General features: G+C 40.8%; 1 protein-coding gene across 1 annotated transcript; it reads right to left on the bottom strand.

Moving 5' to 3' along the window:
- Nucleotides 1-4,060: 4,060 nt before the first annotated feature.
- On the bottom strand, nt 4,061-24,071 carry UBE2N (ubiquitin conjugating enzyme E2 N). The gene is made up of 4 exons (XM_021527993.3): nt 24,007-24,071; nt 6,720-6,966; nt 6,395-6,535; nt 4,061-5,775 (listed from the first exon to the last, which is right to left on the bottom strand). The coding sequence occupies exons 1-4, from the start codon at nt 24,034-24,036 to the stop codon at nt 5,735-5,737; spliced, it is 459 nt and encodes a 152-aa protein (XP_021383668.1). The 5' UTR covers nt 24,037-24,071; the 3' UTR covers nt 4,061-5,734.
- Nucleotides 24,072-24,111: the final 40 nt, after the last annotated feature.

The following is a 24,111-nucleotide window of genomic DNA, read 5'->3' on the forward strand; positions in this document are numbered from 1 at the left end:
GAAAGGCTTCAACTCAGTCTGAACTAAATTTAAGTTTCATCTAATGTTTCCTTCTTGCCTTGTCCTTGCACTCACGCTTTACCAAGCTCATTGTTCCGAAGAATCATTTCTTAACTTGACTTAACACTCCCCTCTCCCCTTAGCACTTATGTCCACTGACTGTTCCAACTTGAAAACTGGTGCCAGTGCTCAGCCTGCTGCTGAAGACCTGCCTCCCCTTACCTTGTTTTTTGAACCTGCGTTCTTCCACGCTGTTAGGCTGGTAAGCAGCTCTTGTATTTCCCCCTCTCAGTATGACTTGTGAGGAGCAGTTACCACGCCTCCCTCTTCAGCTTAAGGAGAGTTTTACCATGGTCCCATCTGGCTCCTATCACTGCATCTTCAAGGCATCAAGTATAAGACTCAAGGGAGGCAGAAATGTGACACAGCACAACAGATGGCAAGAAAGGCAGAATGACGGACTTTCGCACAACTTGGAGACTGTAAGAATCTTCAAGCTTGAACTGAGAAAGTTTAGGGTTTTTTTAAACTTACCCTCTTTCAATGCTCTTAGGGTCTCAGTGCTGCTGTGGCATTAGGCAAGGCACTGCCTCCTTGGCTCAAGTGATGAACACCACATCCACATCAGGACAATGCTCCACATAAGGAATGGTGCCACCCCTTAACCTGCAGACTCAGCAATCACAGACATTTTTCTGCTTGTGACAATCTGATTGCTATGGGCTATGCACTACCACCCCAAACAATGCTCTCAGACAATTTTCTTCCCTTAAATAAGCATGAAATACTGTTCAAATAGCCATGTTAAGAAGGCAAGGGGCCACTGAATGTGTATGCTGTGTGATCAGCTGCTGCTTACTTCATCGCCCACACTGCTTGCAGTAGCTCAGTGGTAGCACTGGTTCCCAGCAGCTGTCCCTCATTTGTTACCACCAGTTCTTATGCATGGGCAGTGTGAAGAAGCATTACAGCAATGTATGATGCTGGCCAAAGACCATCAGCTTGTGCACTTACCCTGCTGCTGGCTTACCTGTGGCCTAGTGGCCATTACATCCAGACAAATTTTGTAACAAGGTTGTTGTCCTAAGGGCCTTTTTGCTGTCATTCAACTGCTTCAGTCTCCTAAATATTTCCTTCTTTTCTGCTTTCTGGCTATGACACTAATGAAACCTCTCTTTGAATAAGGTAGATGAACAGTTCACAGCAACTGAAGGAAGAAAAAATACCATTAGAATCACCTTATTGTGTTTTGTGAGATTAGTCTGCCCTTGATAATTGAGCATTCACAGACAGTCATCCATAAATTTACCAGGACCCAGCCTAAGCCTTCAGTTTTACCTGGACGAACACTGTATTACTCATGAGTAGCTAATGTGAAAATGATAGCAGGTATTCAGGCTGAGACAAGCCACTACAACAAGCAATTGAACATCACACATGAAATGTTTCAGATTTATAAATTACCTCACAAGCCTTAGTAGCCAACTTAGGTAGGAAGGTGCAGATTAGGCCTGAACCAAAAATACTCTTGTCACTGAAGCTCTGAAGATAAGAACCCAGCTTCCACGAGTATCTGGAAAAACCTTGCATAAGTACTCCAGTCAGAGATGATTTTATGTGAAATAATTTGTATTTACCTTCCTAAAAAATGAACTAATAAAAATGCTTCTGTTACATGCCACACTTGCATTCATCTCTTTACATGGGAAGGCTCATGCAGTGTGGTAAGTACATGTAGTTTCTACCTTCCAGTGCTCAAGAATTCTCCTTCAGGTAGAGCACTCAATCTCAGTAATGAGCTGACCAACAGTGACAACTCCGTAGCAACTAACTGAGCTACCCAGGTGTGTCCTCTTAGGGTACTTAGGATACAATTCCCTTTCCTAACCCAGGTCACCAGTGAGTAGTATTCCCCTGAGCACTTCCACTGGAGCAGTCTTTACCCAGAGATACTCTCCTTGCTCACCTAACCCCTTATCTAAGTGTTGAGGGGAGTTCATGAAAGCAAACAGCACAGATAAGGCAGTCATGCTGCTTGATGCCGCTTTTCTAATGCACTGCAGTGCAACATAACAAATATTTGCTTTACAATCATTCTGCATACTTCCACAGAAAAGGCCATAATAAACTGTACAAACTCCACCTCAGCAGGCATGTGATTATTAACCTTGTGCCATGTTCATAATGCAACACAGTTTAGCAAAGCTCAATACATTTATCAATTTAATTGCACTAGAAACCGTCTAAACTGTGCATGTAAATACGACTAAACCAGTCAGATTTGAGCAGGCAGGCAAAAAAACACCCCAAAAAAACAACAAAAGACACCCCACACTCCTAAACAAAATCAAACAAACAAAAAAGGGGGAAACCAGGGATTTAACACATCCTCTGAGCTGCATACCAGAGTATGCATACCTGAGCTGCATCCTCAGTCTCCTCTGAGGATTTCTAGGACAGAGGGTGCTACTCTTCTCTCTACAATGTGGGGGGAAGCCACAAGCAATTGAAAAGTTAAAGGTTATCTTTCTTATTTTACCAGATGTTAAGAACTCTTAAGAAACTTGCTGCACACTGATGGCAGCCCACTGCAGTTAAATGAAGCTCAGTGCCTAAGTAATGAATAATCACTCTTCCTTTTATTTCAGTGTCATATCACATTACAGTCAAGACATGTTATTGACAAAACCTACCAGACATTTTACTTTAACCCTCAAAAATAAACAAAAAAACCCAAGAAACCCAATGCAAGAAGAAATGTATATAAATAGAGATGTCACAATTTTTGATGTCACTAGTCCATTAAGATGTTCCACAATAGTCTCAATGTGTTAGAAATACAATTACTTGAAAGCTATTGAAGCAATGTTTCACTTGGTTTAGACTAAAGTCGACTAAGATACAAAAAACCTGTTCCATCAGTTCCCAATAATCATACACTTCATACCCATGACAGAACATGGCTACATGTGAAGAGACCACCACTGAGTATGCAAAACCAAAAGTCTTCCTCTTGCTCTACAGGAAACTACTGCAAAAGTACTCTGCATGTGAGGTTATAGAGTCCATGTGATAACCCAGGCCCAACAGCTGCATAGTTACTACCCAAACACTGACACATAAAATGCAATTTCATCACTCTTGCTCAGGGACATTTGACACATAGCACCAGTAATGGTAGAGGAAACCCATTTTTTTTAAAGTTACTTTAAGTTGATTCAATAGACACATACTAAAAATGGAGATAAAACTAACATTCCCTAAAAGATAGCTGCATTTGCTAGTCAGCTGCAATGGTAGCTGTATGATAATGTAGGTGTAAGAGAAACAACTGAGTTTCACATAGCAACTGGGAATATACACCTGCTTAACTGAGGAAAAGGTCATATCTTACTGGCTTCAAAGAATTTAGCCTGTCACACATTCCTTGGCACAAGCTGGAATGAAATTCCCAGCTTGACTTTATACAGGGCTCCTAAAAAAGGTTTAAAAGTAAAGTAAGTATTATTTAATATATATCTTCTGGGTCTGGATTCATCCCGCCTATGAAGATAAAAGTGTTTAAGTGCCAGCTCAGGTCTTTTTTCTCTACTGAAGGGAGGAAAGCCACTCAAACAGGATGTTTAGGTGGGTCTGACTGTCCTCTGTGGGTGCCATCAGCCCTTGGACTGGAGACAGAGCTGAGAAAAGCTGTATATGTAGTGTAAGATAAAGCATTAAGAGGTAGGTGAAGTGAATCCAGAGTCTACAGCACAGCTTACTTATTCTCAGCTGCCTGCTACAAAAGTTATCTACACTAGTAGCAGATCCAGCACATAGGCCACCCAACCCCAAACAGACATTTGTAAGAAGAGAGGGTCAATGGTGTTTACCCACTCTGAAGAACATGTTACAAGCCCTTGACCCAACTTTGGTTTGCATTCAACACAGAAACTACTTTTAAAACAGTTCTTTTATGATTCAGTTTGGTGAAAAACCATTCTGAATTCTGAACCATTCTTCAACCATGTTGGTGAGAACTTCGAGGGACAATACCAGTTACTAACCACTGAAAGCACTGTCTGTTGGAAAACATAGTTTTAATAGATATTAATAGATATCTTACATAAAAGCACAATAAATACACCACATTCTATAGAATTTTCATATGCTAGTAGAGGAAGGAGAAAGAGGGAGAATACCAACAGACTACATAACCATACCCCTGAATTGCATGACAAAACACTCCCTACTGCAACCACTACAAGCTGTCATTTATACATGTCAGGTTGCCAAAAGCTTTTAAGCTTTTTGTTTGGTTGGTTGGTTTGGTGAGGGAGAGGGCTTGGTGAAAGGAAGAAAACAGAGATACAAGAAATGAAGGGAAACAATTAGATGGGTTCTCAGAAAAGATATTGGACACCCAGACAGGATGCATACGCAAAACAAGGGTGAGAAGGAATTTTTTCATCACTTTCCTTCCCTCCAATAAAGAAGCTTTGTTGCTATTTAAGCTGACCGGTTGCTCAGGCAAATAGCTTAATAAGGCTTGTAGAGAAAAACGAGTGCTATGAGTTGCTAGCTGTAAGTGGCTAAGCAGACATCAGTCAATACATAAGCTGGCTCTAACAGTGGTTCTATGCACTGGAATTTCAAGTTAATAGAGGGCAGGAATTACAGAAGTTAGAAAACCGTGCTGCTATGCAGATTCTCAAAATGCTGTCATTTGCTCTCAACCTCCTACTTCATTCAGGAAAACATATATTGATGCATTACTAAAATTAAGGTTACAATTGTTCCATCAGAGACTTGTTTCTAAAAGTAATTCCAAATGCAATTTCATATTAAATTGGCCAGGTAAGGTCACCCACATGACACAAACTAATAAAAAAGTCAGAAAACAGATGAAGAAAAAAAAAAAACCAACCCCCCCCCCCCAAAAAAAACAAAACAAAACAAAACAAAACCACACCAACTTGTGAATTCCCCCTTTTTACTGTTAAATCTGTCAGACTGATGAAGAAAAATTGTCAATTCTGGACTCAATTTTTTAAAATACGATTGTCACAGGGAAATGAAAACACAGCAAAATAAACTATACAAAGGCAAAGTAGAATAACAAAAAATATTTTACTAAAACATAAGATTTACAGGAGATTTTCCAGACAAGCCATACAAAATGGTCACAAGCTTTTTCTTGGAGGGATTTTTCTACACTTGACAGCAGAATCACTATAGTATTAGTGAAGGTGATGGATGTTTAATGTTCCCGTTTTTTGTTCAAACAATGAAGCTTGTCCATCTACAGCATCTAAGTTAGACTGGGCTAGAGGGTATATTCTAAAATATAACTGGTTAGCTGCTTTTACCAATGCAATTAGCATCACCATAAAAAGGGAGGAGGAGCCCACAAAATTAAAACAAAAAGCCCCGCAGCTAACCCTGCCTACCTTCATTCACAGTGCTTATACTTAAACCATGACGGGAAAAATGATTAAAAGCAGAGATGTGCTGCTGCTTTCAAACAATTTCACAACAATCCAGATGATACTTCTAGCCTCTGCTCATGCGGTACAATAGTGAATTAGGACAAGACACAGATTTGCTAATGTGCATTTAATCACCAAAGGACTGAAGATGTCTGGGCTTTTATTCTGTAATGTTTCTAAGACTGTGTCCATTAAATGCAAACAAAAAAAGGAAGAGGTCTTGGCAGAACAGGAGAAGTGATGCACACTTGATGTTCAAAGCGCATTTAAATATTATTCATGGCATATAGCCTAGTCCATGCTCTGGCTGTAAAGAAAAAGAAACACATTTAAGAAAAGATGTAGTTTTCAGGCTTGATTAAAATAATTTTAAATCCATATTCTTAAAGATCTCTTTTATACCACTGCCGCAAGCACACAAAATCTCTCAGTTCTGATATTTTTAAATGCAATTTTGAATTCCAGCAGCTGTCAACTTTTATACATTATAGAAGCAGTCTGACAGCAGTGGATCCAAAAGTGAAGAGGCATAACACAGCAACTCTTCCATTCCACTATAGCCTCCAACAGATGCAGTATCAGAGATGTACTTTCCGTAACCTGTTAATCCATTCCTTAAGCCATTGAGGACAAGCACTAGAATGCTCCTTCATTTTACCAGAACTCCAAATTAGATTAGGAAATTAGAACCATCAAAATTCAAGATAAAACAGATCAAGAGAGCTTCTTTTATCAAGCCTCACAGACTTAAAAATAGACTACTGTAGGCACATTCAGGGCACCTGGACTATGACTGTATGCAGTCATTTTTTTTTTCTTCAGGTTGCAGACATAAAACTGGAGGCCAGGCTTTACAAACCCCAGCCAGTGACTAGTAAGCCATTCCTAAAACTAGGGAAAAGAAAAAAAGTTAGAAGATACATCACCTGTTTCTATGGCTTGGGCTTCATTGGTCTTCCATTGCTCAGCTACATCATTTGCTAGTGGATCATCTGGATTGGGAGCACTTAACAAAGCCTGGATTGATAGCAGAACTGTACGAATCTGCAAAGCTGGGGACCATTTATCTGAAGAAACATTTATAGCACTATGAAACACCATATTCAACACCGTCTACAGAAATAGCAAGATTTTCCAGATTAAAAAATAAGCAAGATATTCTTTAAACACAAGAAAACTCTTTTTAGGGTCAACTTACAAAAATCTGTACTTATTATGCTAAGAAGAAAAAAAAAACATAGTAACACTTACCTTTCAAAATATCTAAACATATTCTTCCCAGCTTGTCTACATTAGGATGGTAAATTTTGGTCATGAAACGTACTTTAGGAGCTGCCATTGGATATTCTTCTGGAAGGAAGAGTTCAAGTTTAAATGTCCCACCCTCAAAGGGGGAATCCTGTGGACCTGCAATGACCACATGAAAATAGCGTGCGTTGCTTTCATCTGGCTCTGCTTTTATCCCAGGGACTGGCTCCGCCAGCAAACGCTGGGTTTCCTAGAACAGGAGAAGAAAACCATTCTAGTTTTTATAAAAAAAAATCCCAAGGCCAAAATAAAACCCATTTAAAATAAACATGACCTGTACAAACCATTTTAAAAGCAACAAGCATTCACTTAGCATATATTCACAGAAACTATGTTAAATACCTTAAAGTAAAAACATCAGCAGAAAGCAGATGAGGCTGTGGTAAACTGGTACCCATCTCCTCTCAGAGCTTCACCTGCTGTGTGTTTCTGTAACACACAGTAATAGATAACTCAGCTGGCCTCAATTTTCTTACCTTTTGATTGAAGTACTGCCAAGCTGCTATATTTTTCTTAGTATATTTAAAAGCACTTTAAAGATTACCACAGTTGAAACACCAAAAGCATCTCCCATTCTACCTTAAATAAAAACTCCCATAAGCGAAAAGCCAAAGGGATTAACCACCCACAGAAACTGTTCAAGGTTTACTCTTAACAAGAGTGGACTGGTTTATTAAACTGATATTTGTACTGGAATCAGAGAATCAGAGCCAAATTCAAAGAATTTAAAGTGCCACTCTTCTGCAATACTAAAGGTATATTTTAATGATATTTTATATATTTATTTATATATATTTTATATATTTATATATATATATATGCATAAATAGCTTTGGTGTGAGCACTTTCAGTCTACACATAACCATGTTTAAAGTCACCCTAACAGACAGTAGAAGACAGTCAGGATGTTCTGTAAACAGCAAAATTAGGCAAGGCCAATCTCCTACAGTGACCTGGTTTCTTTGTTGCTCCATTCTTCTGCCAATTCTACCTCGGGCACCAAGCTGCGACCATAGGTAAGAGCTCCCATCCTGCTAATGCACTGAGCAGACAGACCAAGTCCTCTACATCTTGCCTTTCCTCTGTTGCCTGTCTCCGTAAGTCTTATGGGCACCATTCTAGTTTTTATAAAAAAAGATCCCAAGGCCAAAATGGGCAAAAGGACAGAAGGCAGGGACAAAAAAAATCCTGCTAAAGCCTCATTTCCTCACACAATTTTAGTCCCATTTCCTCTTTCCTTCTAAGAGTGCTTTTACTGTCTACAGTTAATATTTTCAACACCTTTCTGTGTTGCCTTTCACAAAGAAAAATCATCCTCTTTCTACTGACGGAAGATGTCAATTTGTAGGTACAACATTAATTTATTATTTCAGTTTTAAAGCATATTTATTCTATATATTTATAATAGTACTTACAGGGATGGAGCATCCACAATTTCTCTGCACAACTTGTTCCACTACCTCACCATCCCCACAGTAAAGAATTTCTTCTTAACATCATATCTAAACCCACTCTCAGTTTGGAGCCATTTCTCTTATTCTGTCAGTACACACAGCCTTGTAGTCAGCCTCTCTCCAATACAGTAAGTGTCTCTTCATATAAGCACAAAACAGACAGATTACCTCTACTTGACTAAAAAAAATTCTTCAAACATAACTGTACTGCTACATTACTCTTGCAGAAATAAGTGTACACAGCATTTAAGTGATATGGCTGTCTTGAGGCAGTTAAATAACACTTCATTTTACAAAAATGAATCAATACAGAAAGAAGTAAAGTCATAGTAATTAATTCCAAAATCCAATTACTCAACTCTGAATTGTCAAGGTCCTACAAATTATAATATAGAATTTATTACGATGTACATTTGCCAATTATATCTGTGCGTGCTTCCTTGTTGCAACTACATATTGTCTACTTATCTGCACAGACATTAGATGCCACTTACACAACTCACTGGAAGGCCATCCAAGCTTCTCAGAGCTGTTTATATTTACTTCTGTGAGTATATTTGTATTATACGCATAATTTTCTAACTTACTCACTTGTATTCTGCTGGCTATTTACTTGTACATTAATTGTGTAGAAAAGCAGTCATAACAAATTCTGATAGTTTACATTCAGTGGTATGAAAAGTCAGTAAGAAACTACAGATTATCCCTGTAAGTGCATAAACCATTCTTAGTTTCTTTCAGCAAGCTGTCAGTATGAGTGCTACCTCAGGTAAAGGGGACAATCTGGGTTCCTGCCTGTGAAAGACCATATACAGTTTGACAGCTCCAGCAGAGGAAAGTGTCTTATGCTAAACATAAACTAATGTAAGCCAACTGAAAACTTAAAAATAAGGAACGTATGTAAAAGACCAATTTTTAAACTTCTTCACAGCTGGACTTTGCTACAGATGTGCTCGTAAGTAAACTGTGGCTTTGGTTCTGATGGGCACACTCAAAGACTATTTTTTAATATTAAGGATAACACATTTATTAGCTGGGCTGATCTCAGCAGACCCCAGCTCCCCCTCAGTCACCCCAGTCCCCAGCCTGCGTCCCTAGTTATGCCAGTATGCTGACTGTAACTACACTGGGGAGCCAATCCTGGCTTAAAATAACCCAGAATCAGCAGTTCTCTGGCAGCAGCATCAGCACTTCTACCTGCCAGCGGATCTGAGAGAGCAACGCCTGGCTGCATGCTGTACATTCTGACACTAAAAACCATTTGTCAATAAACAACAGGAGAACCCATATATGAAAAAAAACAATTATTTCAATGCAGACATCCCATAATACCTATGGGGCTGTACCACTGTGAGCATGTCACCCCACTCAGAAAGCCTTCGTGCCTCCACATTCAATGACTGTGGGCACCTTGCTATAAAACATCCCAGAAAAAGGTGATGCCAAGAAGAGCGTTTATGCTGCATACAGCCACATGAGTACTGAGCCTACTCTGAGCCCACAGGAGCCCCTTGGGGAACATTAATATTAGATGAAAATTCCAAAGCAAGCACACGTTGCTTCCTACACTGTGCGCAGAGCTCCATCACTATCAGTGTAATTGAAGCTGTTTCCAAACAGAAACGAGGATGAACACCTGTGAGGGAACTGGTTGACATTCATCTTTCACACCTGCCAAGCTCTGGTGCAGCAGAGAGCAAGCATCAGGCTAAACTTCTCCAAAACGCTCAAAATGAAAGGCCATGACCCCATGAATACACATCACTGCCTCTGTGCAAAAGCTTCAAAACCACAACTGTGGTTTTTGAACTGTATAACACAGACAAGCAAGGAACACAGCAAAGATGCCATTTATTGAGAGAATGTGCAATGTTTGTACTTAAATACATCAACACCTCTTAAATTCTGACAGCAAATAAGGGTTTTGTCCTGCAGTTATTAAGACATTACAGTAGCATCTTAAACATATTTGGGGGACACCGTGAAAAAGGAACAAAGGGAGAAATTAATAAAAAAATTACATTGTAAGCTCTAAGCATATAAAATGCTTAAACATACAGCTAGGCCCAATTATAAAATGATTGTAGGGATTTGATTTCCACGTTTTAGGGTGAGATGAAGAGTTGAAGACATGCTCATACTAAAACAAATGTGAGTATACAAGCAATGCTTTGCACCTGGTCATAGCATATAAACAGGTCAGGAAGCTGACCCGTTTATAGATTTTCATTATTTTAAGCATACATTACTGATTTAAAAACCCAAACCAAACAAACAAAAACAAACAAACCAAAAATAAACAAAAACAAACAAACAAAAAAAAACAACACTGCAAAAAATAGCCACCTACCACCCTGTACATCACCCACAAGAGACTGATGAAATGTGGATGAAACAAGGAAATGTTGAACTTCACACTGATCTTATTCTCTAATTCCCAGAGAATGGCTACCCATGAAAATAAGTCTCCCAAGCACATTTAAATAAATAAATGAATGTTTAATTTCTTTTAATTAAACTTTTAACTTACCACCTTTATTAACTAATCAGGATGATTTTATACATGCAATACTTAACTTCCCACTTTTTTTAAGCCTTCTTACATTTTTTTAACTGAGGAAGTGAGTTTTATGCACGCTGTTACTTCCCCCTTTTACCCCAAAACTGCCTTTAAATCCTTTGTCCAATTTCAACTGTTCTGTAAGCTGTCAATGGCTTAAGGATAACCGAGCTCAGTGCTACTGGAAAGGAAGACATGAACAGCTCCAATAGTTTCACAGCTGTTTGGCCACTTTATTCCAACCAAGCATATACAACCCTTGCCCAGCAAAAATCTCTGACAATAAGGATAAAAAGAGCTGGAACACCCATATATAAACATGCTAAAAAGGACAAATAATAAATTCAGAGAAAACTGGGTTTTGAAGTTCTGCTGCTCACAATAAATGTTTTCGTAATAGAACAGTTAATTTTGTCTTCAACAAGAATACAAACTCCCATCAAGTAAGTGTTCCAGAGTAGTGGTTTTTATCAGCTCTCCTCTAGCATACTTAAGTTTCACGGAAGATATTTTAGCACATATTTTGAAAGCTCTAGGCTTCAGTGAAGTTTCCCATGCTGCCATAAGCAATTATTTCTATCTGCCATAATCTGCAATGTTTTTAGATTGAGATTTCTTCTCACTCCTGTATTTACTCCACTTTTTCCAATTCCAAGTAACATAACAATTTCCATTGACTAAAAAAAATTAATAAACCCAAAAGGAAGATACATTCCAGTCCATACTTGAAAAAAAAAGAAATTTGACAATTACAACTTGTTATGCCTCCCCTTTTTTATTTTTAATTAAGTGGTTAGAAAACACAGAATTGTTGAAGGTATTTTGACAAGCAAAAGCAAAGCTTCCTTTATTAAAAACAGGTGGCCTGAAGCAGAATGACAGATGATATTGATGGGACAGATGGTGTAGCTGACATTCTGCATAGCTGTTCTTCTATGAAGACATTAAATTCAAAATTAATTGTACCTGAGGGGGAAAAAACCCTCAACCTGCTTTTACAGTAACATGAGGATAGGAAGCCTCAGGAACATAGAGCATTGTGATCTTCAGCAGAGCAGGAGGCAGGGGCGAGGGCTTTCAAGGTTGCCAAGACCAAGAGAAGCCACACAATGAGGAGAGATGGATCTGCAGGAGAGTAGGTTTCATTCATTCTTTGAGCTACTGCTTTCAGTCCAAGAGGGAAAAAATATTACTGAAAAGCAGACAAAACCACCATGTTCATACACACAGAGTAAGACAGAGCACTTCTTTAAGTAAGTAAACTGAACAGCCTAGAAGATACTTCCATACATACATCCAGGAAAATCAACTGCTAATGAACATGGCGGTATAAGCAAGCATACAAAGGAAGAATCAATTAGAAATAAACTATTTCAATCACTTTCAGTCTTGCGGAAGTGTTTACAAAAGCCTCAAGCTGCCAAGGCCTTAGTCAAAACAACTGAAAAGATTTCTGTGTGCTACCCTTTTGAAAAACAAAAAGCTACTTCACAAGTCTCGCTTGCTATCAACAGACTAAGGTAGGACCAAACAAATAACTACAAACAGATAGTGCCAAAATACAAAAGCAGAAAATACCACAATCAGAAGATTCACCTATGCAAGTACTTGCAAAAAAACCCCCAAATGTTATTTTTTACCTAGTAGAGCCACTGCAGCTGAACTGCAAAACTTCTCTGTCTGACAGAGACCACTACTGTACTGAAGGAAGAAATTCTGACATGGAATCAGACAATTTTAAAAGCTTCTTAATTGCTTTTTAGAAAGAACTATTTTTGCTTGGAAAAACAGTGCAATTCTGTTCCCTGTGCTATGGCAGTAGTTAACCACCACAAATTTTAAATTGCCTGCCAAGTGACATGGCTAAAACAGTTAGGAACAAATCAATATTGAGCACCTATAAAATATGTGACCTTTAAAGCTACTATATGAATGCCACTAGAATTCAAAACAAGCTTGCCTTTGAAGTCAGCACAAACTAGCTCAGAGAAGAAATCGAAGCTCCATATCTCTAGACAAATGTGCTTTGCTTAGTAATTCAGCTACCTACATTTCATTTTCCTGATACTCTTGTTTTCTTATTTCACATTCAATATTACTACTATGCAGATTACTTTAATAAATAAAACATACTGCTTATTAATCCACTAATACTGTGGTCTCAGTGAGCGTTACAAATGACGTCACTCAAAACTCTCGTCTTCTGGTCTACATTGTCCTTTAACGCCAGCTGTGAAATCACCTAGTGATCGTTGTAAAATCCATTGAAACAAACGTAGCTTAGAGAAATCATAACACCTTACAGGGTCTGAATACTGTAGGGTATAAATGATCAGCCATTGCAGAAAGGAAAGGAAAAACCAAATCTGTGGTGCCTTTCCAGTTCAGCTTATTATGCACTTTCATTTTTGCCTGTATAGCTGTCTTTTGACCTCATGGTCTAACACAGTAAGTACCCAACCTGGAAGAAAAGAAAGGGAAAAAGTCATTCAAGAGAGAAGAGTCCCTGATGCAGTGCACCAATGTTCTACTCAAACAGCTGTGCCAACAAAAAACAGGGGCCAAACACTTGCTCTCAGAAGGACAGGAGAAGATGCCTTTTGCTGAAAGGGCTGGTTTTAAGAGCTGGGAGTGCAGTGTCAATCACAGCAGGATACCAGCATAACAGATTACTATTCTGTAATCAACCTAAAAAGGAAATGCAGAGCCTTCCTCCTCATTCCAAAGGAAGCTTAACTACCAACTAGGCTAATTTCAGTAGCAGATGGTAAAGTACTAAATTAAAAGTCTTTATCCATCTATAAGAGTCTTAAACACAAAGACTCCACATATCTATAACAGTTATCTAAGAACCTGTTATAGCACTAAGACTACAGAAAAGCATCCTTATGGCTAGCAACTTTATGCTAGTATCTTAAAAAGAGATATCATTCAGAGGCTGACATATCTGTGATAAAATTATTCTGAAACTTCAAAACAGATATAATAATGGCCTCTTACATAAAGAGAAAACACCACAGGTCTTAAATAAAATATTAAATATCTGAAATGTTACAACAGGTAACATCACAATACATAGACAGGTATTAAATATCTGAAATGGCACAATACCACATCTCTATACAAAGCCTCAGGGGAATGAGTCTTCCCTCATACTTACAGTAGCACATTTACTAGCTCAATTCTCTAAGCAGTAGTCAAGCAAATTTCCTTCCATATCACCTACTAAGATGGAGGTTACACTCCTACAACTTTGTCAGGCCAAGGCAAGGTACAAGTCCTCTCTAATCTAGGTCAGACAGTGAGAAAGTGTATGCACTATCTACCCTTACTCATAGGTTCAACTAAACCTAGCTTTATTCTGAACAGATCAGGGAATAGAGATGATGGATGTGGACTTAATCTACAACAGGAATTACAGCTCAAGTATGAGTGTTTATTGCTGACACTTTGCCAGAAATCACCATTCTGCAAATCTACTAAAAAAGCACACCCTGTCAGCATTCTCAATGCAACTCAGGAAAAGTGAGCTAGGTCTTCTTAACTAGATCTTTAATCTGAAAAATGCTGATTGACAACACAAAAACTCTGCTGCCATCCAGCAGAGGACAGAACTTCCAATAGAAACATGGAACAGCTGGCACTGGCTGTGGATAAAAGCATCTTCCACCAGTACAATTGAAAAAAATCTGCCCATCCCTTGACAAGGTGCTACAGCAAAAGGTGCTACAGGAAAAGGTCTCCAAATAGCCAGTTATCTAACTTTCTGGTAACCCTGGCTATTTACAAAAGGAACAATAGGCTGCAATGCAACACCGTAGGAATAGTCCCAGAATGGCCAAAAATAAACATTATTTGTAAAATTAAAAAGGCACCCCAACTGAAAGAAATCCACATTAGCTTGCCCCATTTTTTTTTTTTTATATTTGGTATGATCTAATTCAACTGCATTACCAACTGAGCACAAGTACAGGGTGTATGTGTCAAGCTGCTGGCAGCAGAGGGGCTCCAGGGGTGACCTCTGTGAGGAGAGGCCAGGAGCTGTACCTCACCAGACACAGCCAGCTTCAAAAACATGCCACCACAGGACATGGGGGATCCAATCAGCCAAGCCGGTGGCACACCTGAGAAAACGTATTTAAAAAAGGACATCATTAGGACATTAGGACAATAAAAGTGACACTAAAAGAAAACAGCATCACACAGAGAGAAGATCAAGGGGTAAAAAAAAGAATTGTGAGCAAAACTAATGTGAACAGCAAGGTCAGAGAAGGATAGTAAGGACAAGCTCCAGGCACTGGTGCAAAGATTCCCTGTAGCCTGTGAAGGATCACAGTGGAGCACATACCCACATTGTAGGCCATGGAGCAGACCACTGTGAGCACAGGAAAAGTGTGAGGAGGAAGGAACAGCAGAGAGGAGCTGCTGGGGACTGACCATAAACCCGCACTCTCCAACCCCTTGCCTCCATCAGGGACAGGCAAGTTGTGGAGCACAGAGTGAAGGACTGAAATTGAGTACTAGAAAAAGGTGGCAAAGGTGATGGTTTAATTTTGTCTTTGTTTCTCACATCCAATTCTATCTTACCTGGAAGCAAATTAATTAATTAATGTGCCCCAACTGGAGCCTGTTTTGCCATGATGATTATCAGTAAATGATCTCTCTGTCGTTGTCTTGACCCATGAGCTTTTCCTTCTTATTTTTTCTCCGCTGCCTGGTGGAGGTGGGGAGAGAGTGTGGCTGGGTGAGCACCTGGCCAAGGTCAGCCCACCTCATCATAAACTACACAGTACTTTTTAATCTGTGTTTGAGATGTTGTATCCTGAACCACTTTTAGAGAGAAAGAAGTAGAGAGTTTCAGACTCCACAGATGATACTGAAAATTAAGAATTTTTGAGAAAAAAATGACAGACTTAAAATTAAAACCACTAGCTCCATTTCCTGCTACAGTTGAAATAATAACACTTATCACTTGCAGAGTACCACACATAACAATTTATGTGGGAGAAAATGTGATGAGGAAGAAAAGAGATCTTTCAGTTTAACTGATTGCTCATCAGTTATTTCAGTATTTGCTTCCTAAGGGAGATCAGACATTTGCTGCCAAATCCTCCAGGAAGATTTCTAAAACAGATGAAAAGACATTACCAATAGCAAAAATCAAAGATTTTTTTTTAATTACACCTAAGTTCCACTAATTTTTAGTCATTAAGAGTGTAAGTCCTTTGTTTCATTCTTCATTGGCTGTTGAATTTACAATTAAGTCAAATTGCTTTTCTACCCACCATATCAGCATGGTTTTCAGTCCTTCTTGATTAACTTCACTCACATCTGTAACTACCTCCGCCATTTCCTTTCCTCACAAAAATGCAAGTTTGCCTGAATGGGAACCTCTAACTTCTCAGCAGCAGTACTAATTTGAACAGTCATCCTTCCATGTACTCTCCTCATCAGCCCAAGTGTTTGCAAAGTCAACAGATGAGATCATGGAACTGATCTGGTTTAAGAAATAACCTTTACTACAGAGTTCTGAGCCAAATCAGTTCCTCAGTCTAAGTTCACCTCAGTGGCACAAAAAATTTTGTGCCAGCACAGTCCAAGATGAATCTGTTCATACAGTAAGGCTGTTCAACCTGAATCAGAATCATAGAACAGCCTGGGTTGGAAAGGACCTTAAAGACCACCTAGTCCAACTCCCCTGCCATGACCAGGGACACCTCCCACTAGGTCAGGTTGCTCAAGCTCCATCTAACCTGGCCATAAACACTTCCAGGGACGGGGCATCCACAACTTCACTGAGCAACCTGTTCCAGTGCCTCACCACCCTCACAGCAAAGAATTTCTTCCTTACATTTAATCTAAACATGCCCTCTTTCTTTTGATAAGTTTGAATACACTCTCCTTGTATCCTTATATGCCCCTGTAAAAGTCCTTCTCCAGCTCTTTTGTAGGCCTACTTTAGGTACTGGGAAGCTGCTACAAGAATAAGCCAGATTGATCACAAACTTCTGGTTAAGCTAACCTCACTAGGTGGTAACTTCTTCACTTTGTGCAGCCCTCTGCAAAAAACAGAAGTACAATAGCCAACTTCAGCATTTCAATTCAGACTACACCAAGAATACATTTCTTTCATACTTTCATTCTGACCATAGGCAACCGTTGCCACTCACCAGTGTCATTACCTTCCAACTACATCCAATAGTCCAGATTAATTTTGGGGTATGAAATAGAAACTTAAGGCTTTAGTTAAAAGCACTATACTGGCACAGTGACAGGTTATAATTACTTGCCAAATGAAAATTCTTTCCAGTCTGACAGTGATAAGGGGGAAGATCACACTGATCTTCACCAAGGAGTGATAAATTGCACACAAGGTAAAAAAGCATGCACATTTTTGCTTTGATTTTTGAGGGGGAGGCAGTAGGAAAAAGCAAAACTTATCAGTCAAAACTGTCTTCTACATATAGGGGTAAAGCTGCCTTAGAAAACTACAAAGATTTAATTCAAAACATTACATCACATTTTGGCACAAGTTCTTCCAGGGTCTATCAACTCATTAGCTACAACTGTGTAAAGAACTGGCTGAAACCAGCATTACTGAAAATAAATTGGTTACCTAAGCAGATGTCATATTGTCAGAGATATTTCAGAATGTTTACATTAAAATTATATCACTGTAAAACAACTTCATTGAAGAAAATCTTCTGAAAATAACATTACCTTTTAGGACAAAGAAAAAAAGAATTAGCAGCAAAGCTCTGTAAAGCAAGGGTCAAATATAAATAGGAGGCTACACTTTGGTTCACAAAAGTCAGCTCCACATGAATTCTCTTCCTTGCCCTATAATCCCCATGTGTCAGCATTCCATATGCCCCCACTTACTGGGCTCATTACCGACTAGTGTCTCTTGTACTTTAATACTTCTACCACCCTGCAGATTCCCAGACTCCATCAAAAAAAAAAAAAAAAAAAGTGGTACAGCAGATCTAGAAAACATTAACTAGTACTCAATATATGGACAGTTGTCCAGCAAATTGATACTACAGCTCTGCTAAGCAAGTACTGTGAATGAACTCTGGATTGCTCACAATCCTCTCACACACTTCTGGCTCTCTAAATCCCATCACCACACAATTTTAACAACTGCAATGAGATGAACTCAAATGTATTCCAAGTAACAGTGCCTTCCCAGAAGGGGGAAAAAAACCCAAAAAAACAAAAACAAACACCAAACCAACCAGAATCTACCCACTCTTGGAAGAGGACCTTGTAGCCAAGCAGTAACATGAATAGGGGCATTTTAAGGTCAGCAGCACCTCCCCCAAGAATTACCTCATTCTTGAATTTTCCACAGCAGATTACAGGATTTTGGAACTGTGAATCTGAGATCCTATGCAAATTCCTAAAGGATTATCTATGTGATACCACAGATAGAGCTTTTCATGGTGCATCTCCAGCTATTGTAAAGTAAGGCATAACTGAATTCACTAAGAGTGTAAACCATTCCTGCAGTTATACTGATGGGGCACATTAAACTCAAGGCTTACATTCATATATGGTGCAGAGTCAACCATCAAAGTGTGGTTAATGCAAACAGTAATTCATACTGAGCTTCTGTCCAAATGCTATCTGTACTGGGTTTGCATGGCAAGGTTCTGGTAGTGGGGTGGGCCCACTGAGGTGCTTCTGTGAGAAGCTGCCAGAAGCTTCCCCCATGTCCAACAGAGCGAGTGGCAACCAGCTCCAAGACAGACCTGCCCCTGGCCAAGGCTGAGCCCATCAGCAATGCTGGTAGCACCTCTGAGGTGATATATTCAAGAAAGGGAAAAAAACACACAACCTGGGCAGCAGAGGACAAAGAAATGAGATTATATAAGAACAACTCTGCAGTCACCAAGGTCAGTGCAGAAGTAGAGGGAGGAGGTGCTCCAGGTGTAGGGGCAGAAATTCCCTTGCAGCCCACAGTGACACAGGCTGTCCCCCTGCAGCCCACAGATGACCCCATGCTGGAGCACATGGATGTGCCCACAGGAGACTGCAACCCCATGGGAAGCCTACACTGGAGCAAGCTCCAGCAAGTTTGCTGGCACAAAGTGTGACCCATGTGGTCATCCAGTGACCCACACTGAAACAGTCTGTTCCTGAAGGACTGCACCCTGTGGAAAGGACCCAGAATGAAGGAGTTAGTGAAGACTGTAGCCTGTGGGAAGGACTCATGTTGGCGTTCATGGAGGGACCCCATGCTGGAGCAGGGGAAGAGTACAGAGAGTTCTGCCCCTAAGGAGGAAGGAGCAAGAGTAAAAACATGTGATACACTGAATATAACCCCCACTTCCCATTCCCCTGCACCTCCAAGGGGTATGAGAGAGGAAAATCAGGAATGAAATCGAGCCCAGGAAGAAGGGTGAGGTGGGGGAGAAGGTGTCTTTCAAGATTTAAGTTCAATTTATCATTAACCTACTAGGATTTGATAGGCAATAAATTATATTAATCTCCCCGAGTCAAGTCTGTTCTGCCCATGATTGTAATGGGCAAGTGATCCCTCCCTGTGATTCTCTTGACCCAGGAGCCTTTGGCTGTACTTTCTCTCCCCTGCTCAGCTGAGGAGAAGGATAGAGCGGTGTCCAGCCAGGGTCAATCCACCACACTATCTATAGCAAACTTTGCAACTTGCTTCTCACTATTAATCCACCAGTCACAAGTAGCTACAAAAATGTGATTTTGTTTTGTACTACTACACAAAAAAAATTTTTGATTATACTCTGAAAGCCATCTAAACATAACAGACATATACAGTAGAAAACAGCTGCATGCAAAGCAATAAAAGTCCATCATTTTACTATAGGTTTGTGCCTCAAAGTTGCTCAAGTATTATACGAGATGGTCCAAACAGGATTACTGCCTCTAGCTGGGTTATTTGTTTGGGTTTTCCTCAGTTTTTATTCTACAGGGTCTACTTCTTCTTCTCAGCTTCCCTCCCCTACCTGCACAAAGCATCTGTCCTGCCAAGCTTCAGGCTTCCAATACCTGCCTGTACACTCCTCCTACTATCCCAGCCAGCCCAGGCTATATTGGTCACCTGGCAAGAAGACTCAGTGAGGGTTGCAAAACAGCACGTGTATTATCTTTCTACACTTGGGGAAGGGGGGAAAAGGAGCAGGGAGAAGATGGTTTTAAGAACAGTACAAAAACACCTCTGAAAATTCCCAAAATTTTCACCCTTCTATCCAATTTTAAGTTATCCACAAGATTCAAATGGTATACAAGATGCAAAAAGACATTACATTCTTTGACAAATGTCAAGGAACAGCGTTCTTCAGAAGTGATGTTTTCTGCACCTAACCACTATCCAAAGAAATACAAAACTCCACAGAAAGGTATTAGGTTTACCTTAAGTCTTTTTTATGTACTTTTTTTTTTAATTCAGGAAATAAAAAAGTGGTCAGACACGTCACAGAAATCAAAAAGTAGCAGTGACTTAAATTTTCATGTTGAGACAAAAGTCCATGCCTCAGAGAAACACAGCTTTCAAGAAACTTCAAATTGGCTGCCAGTAACAATTTAAAGAACTTCTAGAAAGTTCCAGTTGCAGGCTAAATACCTGATTTACATTTATATATAAAACCTCAAATATATAAGGCTGATTATACTGACCTCGACTATAGAATGCTCTAAGTGCCTAGCATCATGCACACCAAGAGAATCTCCATAAAACCACCCAGAAGTTTTACATTTTGAAGCAGCATTTTGTAGTTAGCAATCCAAGCGTTCCCAGAGTTTCAAAAAATACAGCAAGCAGGAGTTCACTGCAGATAAAGGAAATAGCTTCACAGAGTAAACAGCAAGGAATGCATATCTCAGACAACACCACAGTATCATGCAGGGGAGGAAATCAAAGCCTCTGTAATTTAACACTGATAAAATAATTAGAAAAAAAAATCTGAAGTAGCCTCAGCTACTGCTTCAGATGGTTACTTCATTACAGGAGCAGCTGCAGCAATTGTAACAGAAGCACTAATAACAACTGGCTACAGTCAACTTAGAGACTTGTGCATCAAATCATGAATGATGAGATCACTGCAGCAATGAAAACAGCAGGGGAAAAAACACTTTAAAAGATTATATGGGGCAATATTGTCCATCCCGTTCACATACTCTGACTGCACTTGACACAGCAATAAGGTGGATTGAATGTCAGCCAAGAAAATAATTCAGATGCAATTCAATTCCTTACTCGACTGGAGGTACGTGACTTTGCAACATGGGAAAGAACTAATGTAATAAGTGCTTGAAAGTAAAAATCACACACATCTATGTAGTAAATGTGCCAGTAACACATTTTATCTTACATTAATAGTTTTTTTTGTCATGACAATTCTCATAGGATCCCTGGTGTTGAACTACTGAAGAAAACAAAAATACCTCTTCTCTATTCAAAAGATACAATGTTTTCCAATTCTGATTACGTCTTTTAAGATTCAAAACTACATCAATGTCTTCTACTCACCATTTGTGATATGCTAACAGTCATAATTCTAAAGCAAGTCACCTTTTGAACTTACAGACCATTCCCACACACACTTTATTAAAATCCGTTTCTAAGTAATCTGAGGACAGTAAATTGGGAATAATTCTGTATCTTCTGCAACAACTGCTTTAAAACACCCATACTGTCACCTTTTCATTGAATTTGAAGTATTGGAAACATAAACAGAGTCCTTGCCACTGCAAGGAAAACTCCTGCTCTCCTCCTGGGCTGGATGACAGCCTGCACATAGCAAAGACGCAGGCTGAGGAGTACAGGGCTGCAAGTCAACCTGAGAGCCCGGCCATCTGCCAGCAGTCGCTCAAGACAGGGAATGCCAACTGCATTTTGAGCAGCCAGCCAGGCTCAGGACTTTATCACAGTCCAAATACAATCTCCTAGCCCCAAGAAGCCATTGATGGTCTCTCCTGGATGACAACACAAAGGGTGCATGTGGCAAAAAGGGAGAAGATCTTTTCCTAAAAGTAACCTAAGCCATGTATTTATCGTGAAATTTATTACTGTGCATAGCATGAAGATTTCATTTTATTTACTGGAGTTATTTTAACATTACTCAGCTCTTTCCTATCCTGATCTTTCAAATTCTCATTAGCAACTGAGTTCACTCCCTACCCACCCTCTAAGGCATCCAGAATAGGAAATTAAACACTAAAGTCAAAATTGGCATGATAGAAAAGATCAAAACAATTCTCACTCAAGACTCCCAAAGACTTAAGCAGGAGTATTTCTGGGTCCACACCTCTGCAGCTGTGGTATTTCAAGATATGACTTTGCACATTTTTGAGGCTCTAGTAACTAGTCAGACTCAAGTCCTAGATCATACTCACATGTGGCAACCTAAGGCACACACAGCACAGCAGCTGAAGAGCTGATCATCTAACACAACCAAGCCAAGATTTAATAACTCTAGACTGGCTGCAGACAACTTTCCAATGCACACATGCAAACACCCAACCCATCATATGTCTAAGGGGGCTCCTTCACAGAAAATCTGGAGTTTCTAAGACTCTCTTTTGCTCTCCACCTTTCTTCTCCAGGAGGAAAACAAACAGTCCCACATCACCACATATCTTTGAAGTGAGTTGTGTAAATTGTGCTAGCGTTTTTTTCTAGAAAAGCATGAAGAAAACAAAAGTACCAGGAACAAAATTTATGCACCAACATAAGTGAGTGCACTTCTTGGTTGTATTCTGGGGATCTGTCAAAAGCAATGAAAATTTAATGCAGACACCAGCCTCATGACTGAGCTCTTACTGCAACTCTGTGATAAATACCAGTTCCACTGTATTATGAATCACTGTTCCCTATCACACCTGAAATACTTCAGATTAGCATGGTGTGCACTCAGACAGCTGGATAGGCATCAAAATCAGTAAGATTTGTCTTTTTTATTTTTACTACTTACTTACAATTCTGAGCACTAATTGTAGTTTAGCTCCATTTCACAGAAGACAAACACTACTGCCTTATTTTACCTCATCATCTCTATCACCTACTTGATAACTTGACTTCTTGGACAAAAATAATGTATTTTTTTGTCCACTATTTAAAACTTTATAAATTAATTTATTTACAGTGTTTACCAACTGAGAGAGCTTCAGAGTATTAAAAACTAACATCCATTCACTGTAACAGGCTATGAGGATGCTGTCATTTCCTGTGAGGGCTAACCAACCTTAATGGAATCACTTAATAACTTTTATAAAGAGAATGATCATCCATTCAGGGGCTTCAATTCACACCATTACAAATCGAGTAGGAGACAGCAGCACAGCAGGAGCAACCACGTGAGCTACAGGACCGAGCTGTTTGATAGCTTGCAATACAGCTACCAATAAGTGTCTCCAAATTACTCAAATCTTATGCTGGAACCGAATTCGGAGGATCTGCTGAAAATACCCCAAAGTTAAGAGCCCTTGCAAAGCTTGGCAAATCACAGTCGAAACATGATACCGAAGCACCAGCACGACACGTTGATAGAGTAAGGGCCGACAGCTCCGAGCAAACGTAGCAGTAACCGGGCTGTCCCAGCGTGGACCACTGGTGCCAATGTCCCGACGCACACACAGCTGTGGCCAGGTTTAACTGCTCGCTGTGGCTCGTCCCTCACCGCACACTAGGAAGCCGAGCACGGCGCCACCGCCGCCCTCCCCCGGGCCAAGCACGCCTAGAGCTGTGCCGGGAAGCCGGGGCCTGGCGGAAGCCCCCAGTGAGGAGCCGCTGGGTCGGCGGAAGACAGCGGGGGATGTGCCCGGTGTCCTTCGAGCTCCGGACCCCGAAGGCTGTGCAGACAGCAGCGCTCGGCAGCAGCGGGGGCCGTGGGGCGCCGCCGCCGCCCGAGCAATCCCCGCGAAGGGCGCGGGCCCGCGCCCGCCGGGAGGGCCCGGCCGCTCCCGCCGCCCGCGCGCGCCGACACGGCGCGAGGGGAGTCCCGCGGCGGCGGCGGGAAGCGGCGGGGGCGCGGGCGGGACGGCAGCGAGGAGCCCCTCGCCCGGCAGGGGCGGGAGGAGGCCGGGGAGGCGGCCCTGCCCTAGCGCGGCCCAGCTCCCGGGCACCGGAAGCGGCGCCCGGCGCGGCGCTGCCCTCGGCCGCGGACCCCGGCCCGGCGCGGTCGGCGCGCCCGGCCGGCATGGCGGAGCGGCGCGCGGCGGGCAGGGCGCGCGGCCGTACCTTGATGATCCTGCGGGGCAGCCCGGCCATCTTGTCTCGTCGGTGCAGGCTCGGGGCGCGCCTCCGCTCGGGGCGCGCGCACGGCCGGAAAGACCCGCGCCGCGC

Source organism: Lonchura striata, chromosome 1A (genome assembly GCF_050655825.1).
Source record: "Lonchura striata isolate lonStrDom1 chromosome 1A, ASM5065582v1, whole genome shotgun sequence".
Classification (NCBI taxonomy): Eukaryota; Metazoa; Chordata; class Aves; order Passeriformes; family Estrildidae; genus Lonchura; species Lonchura striata.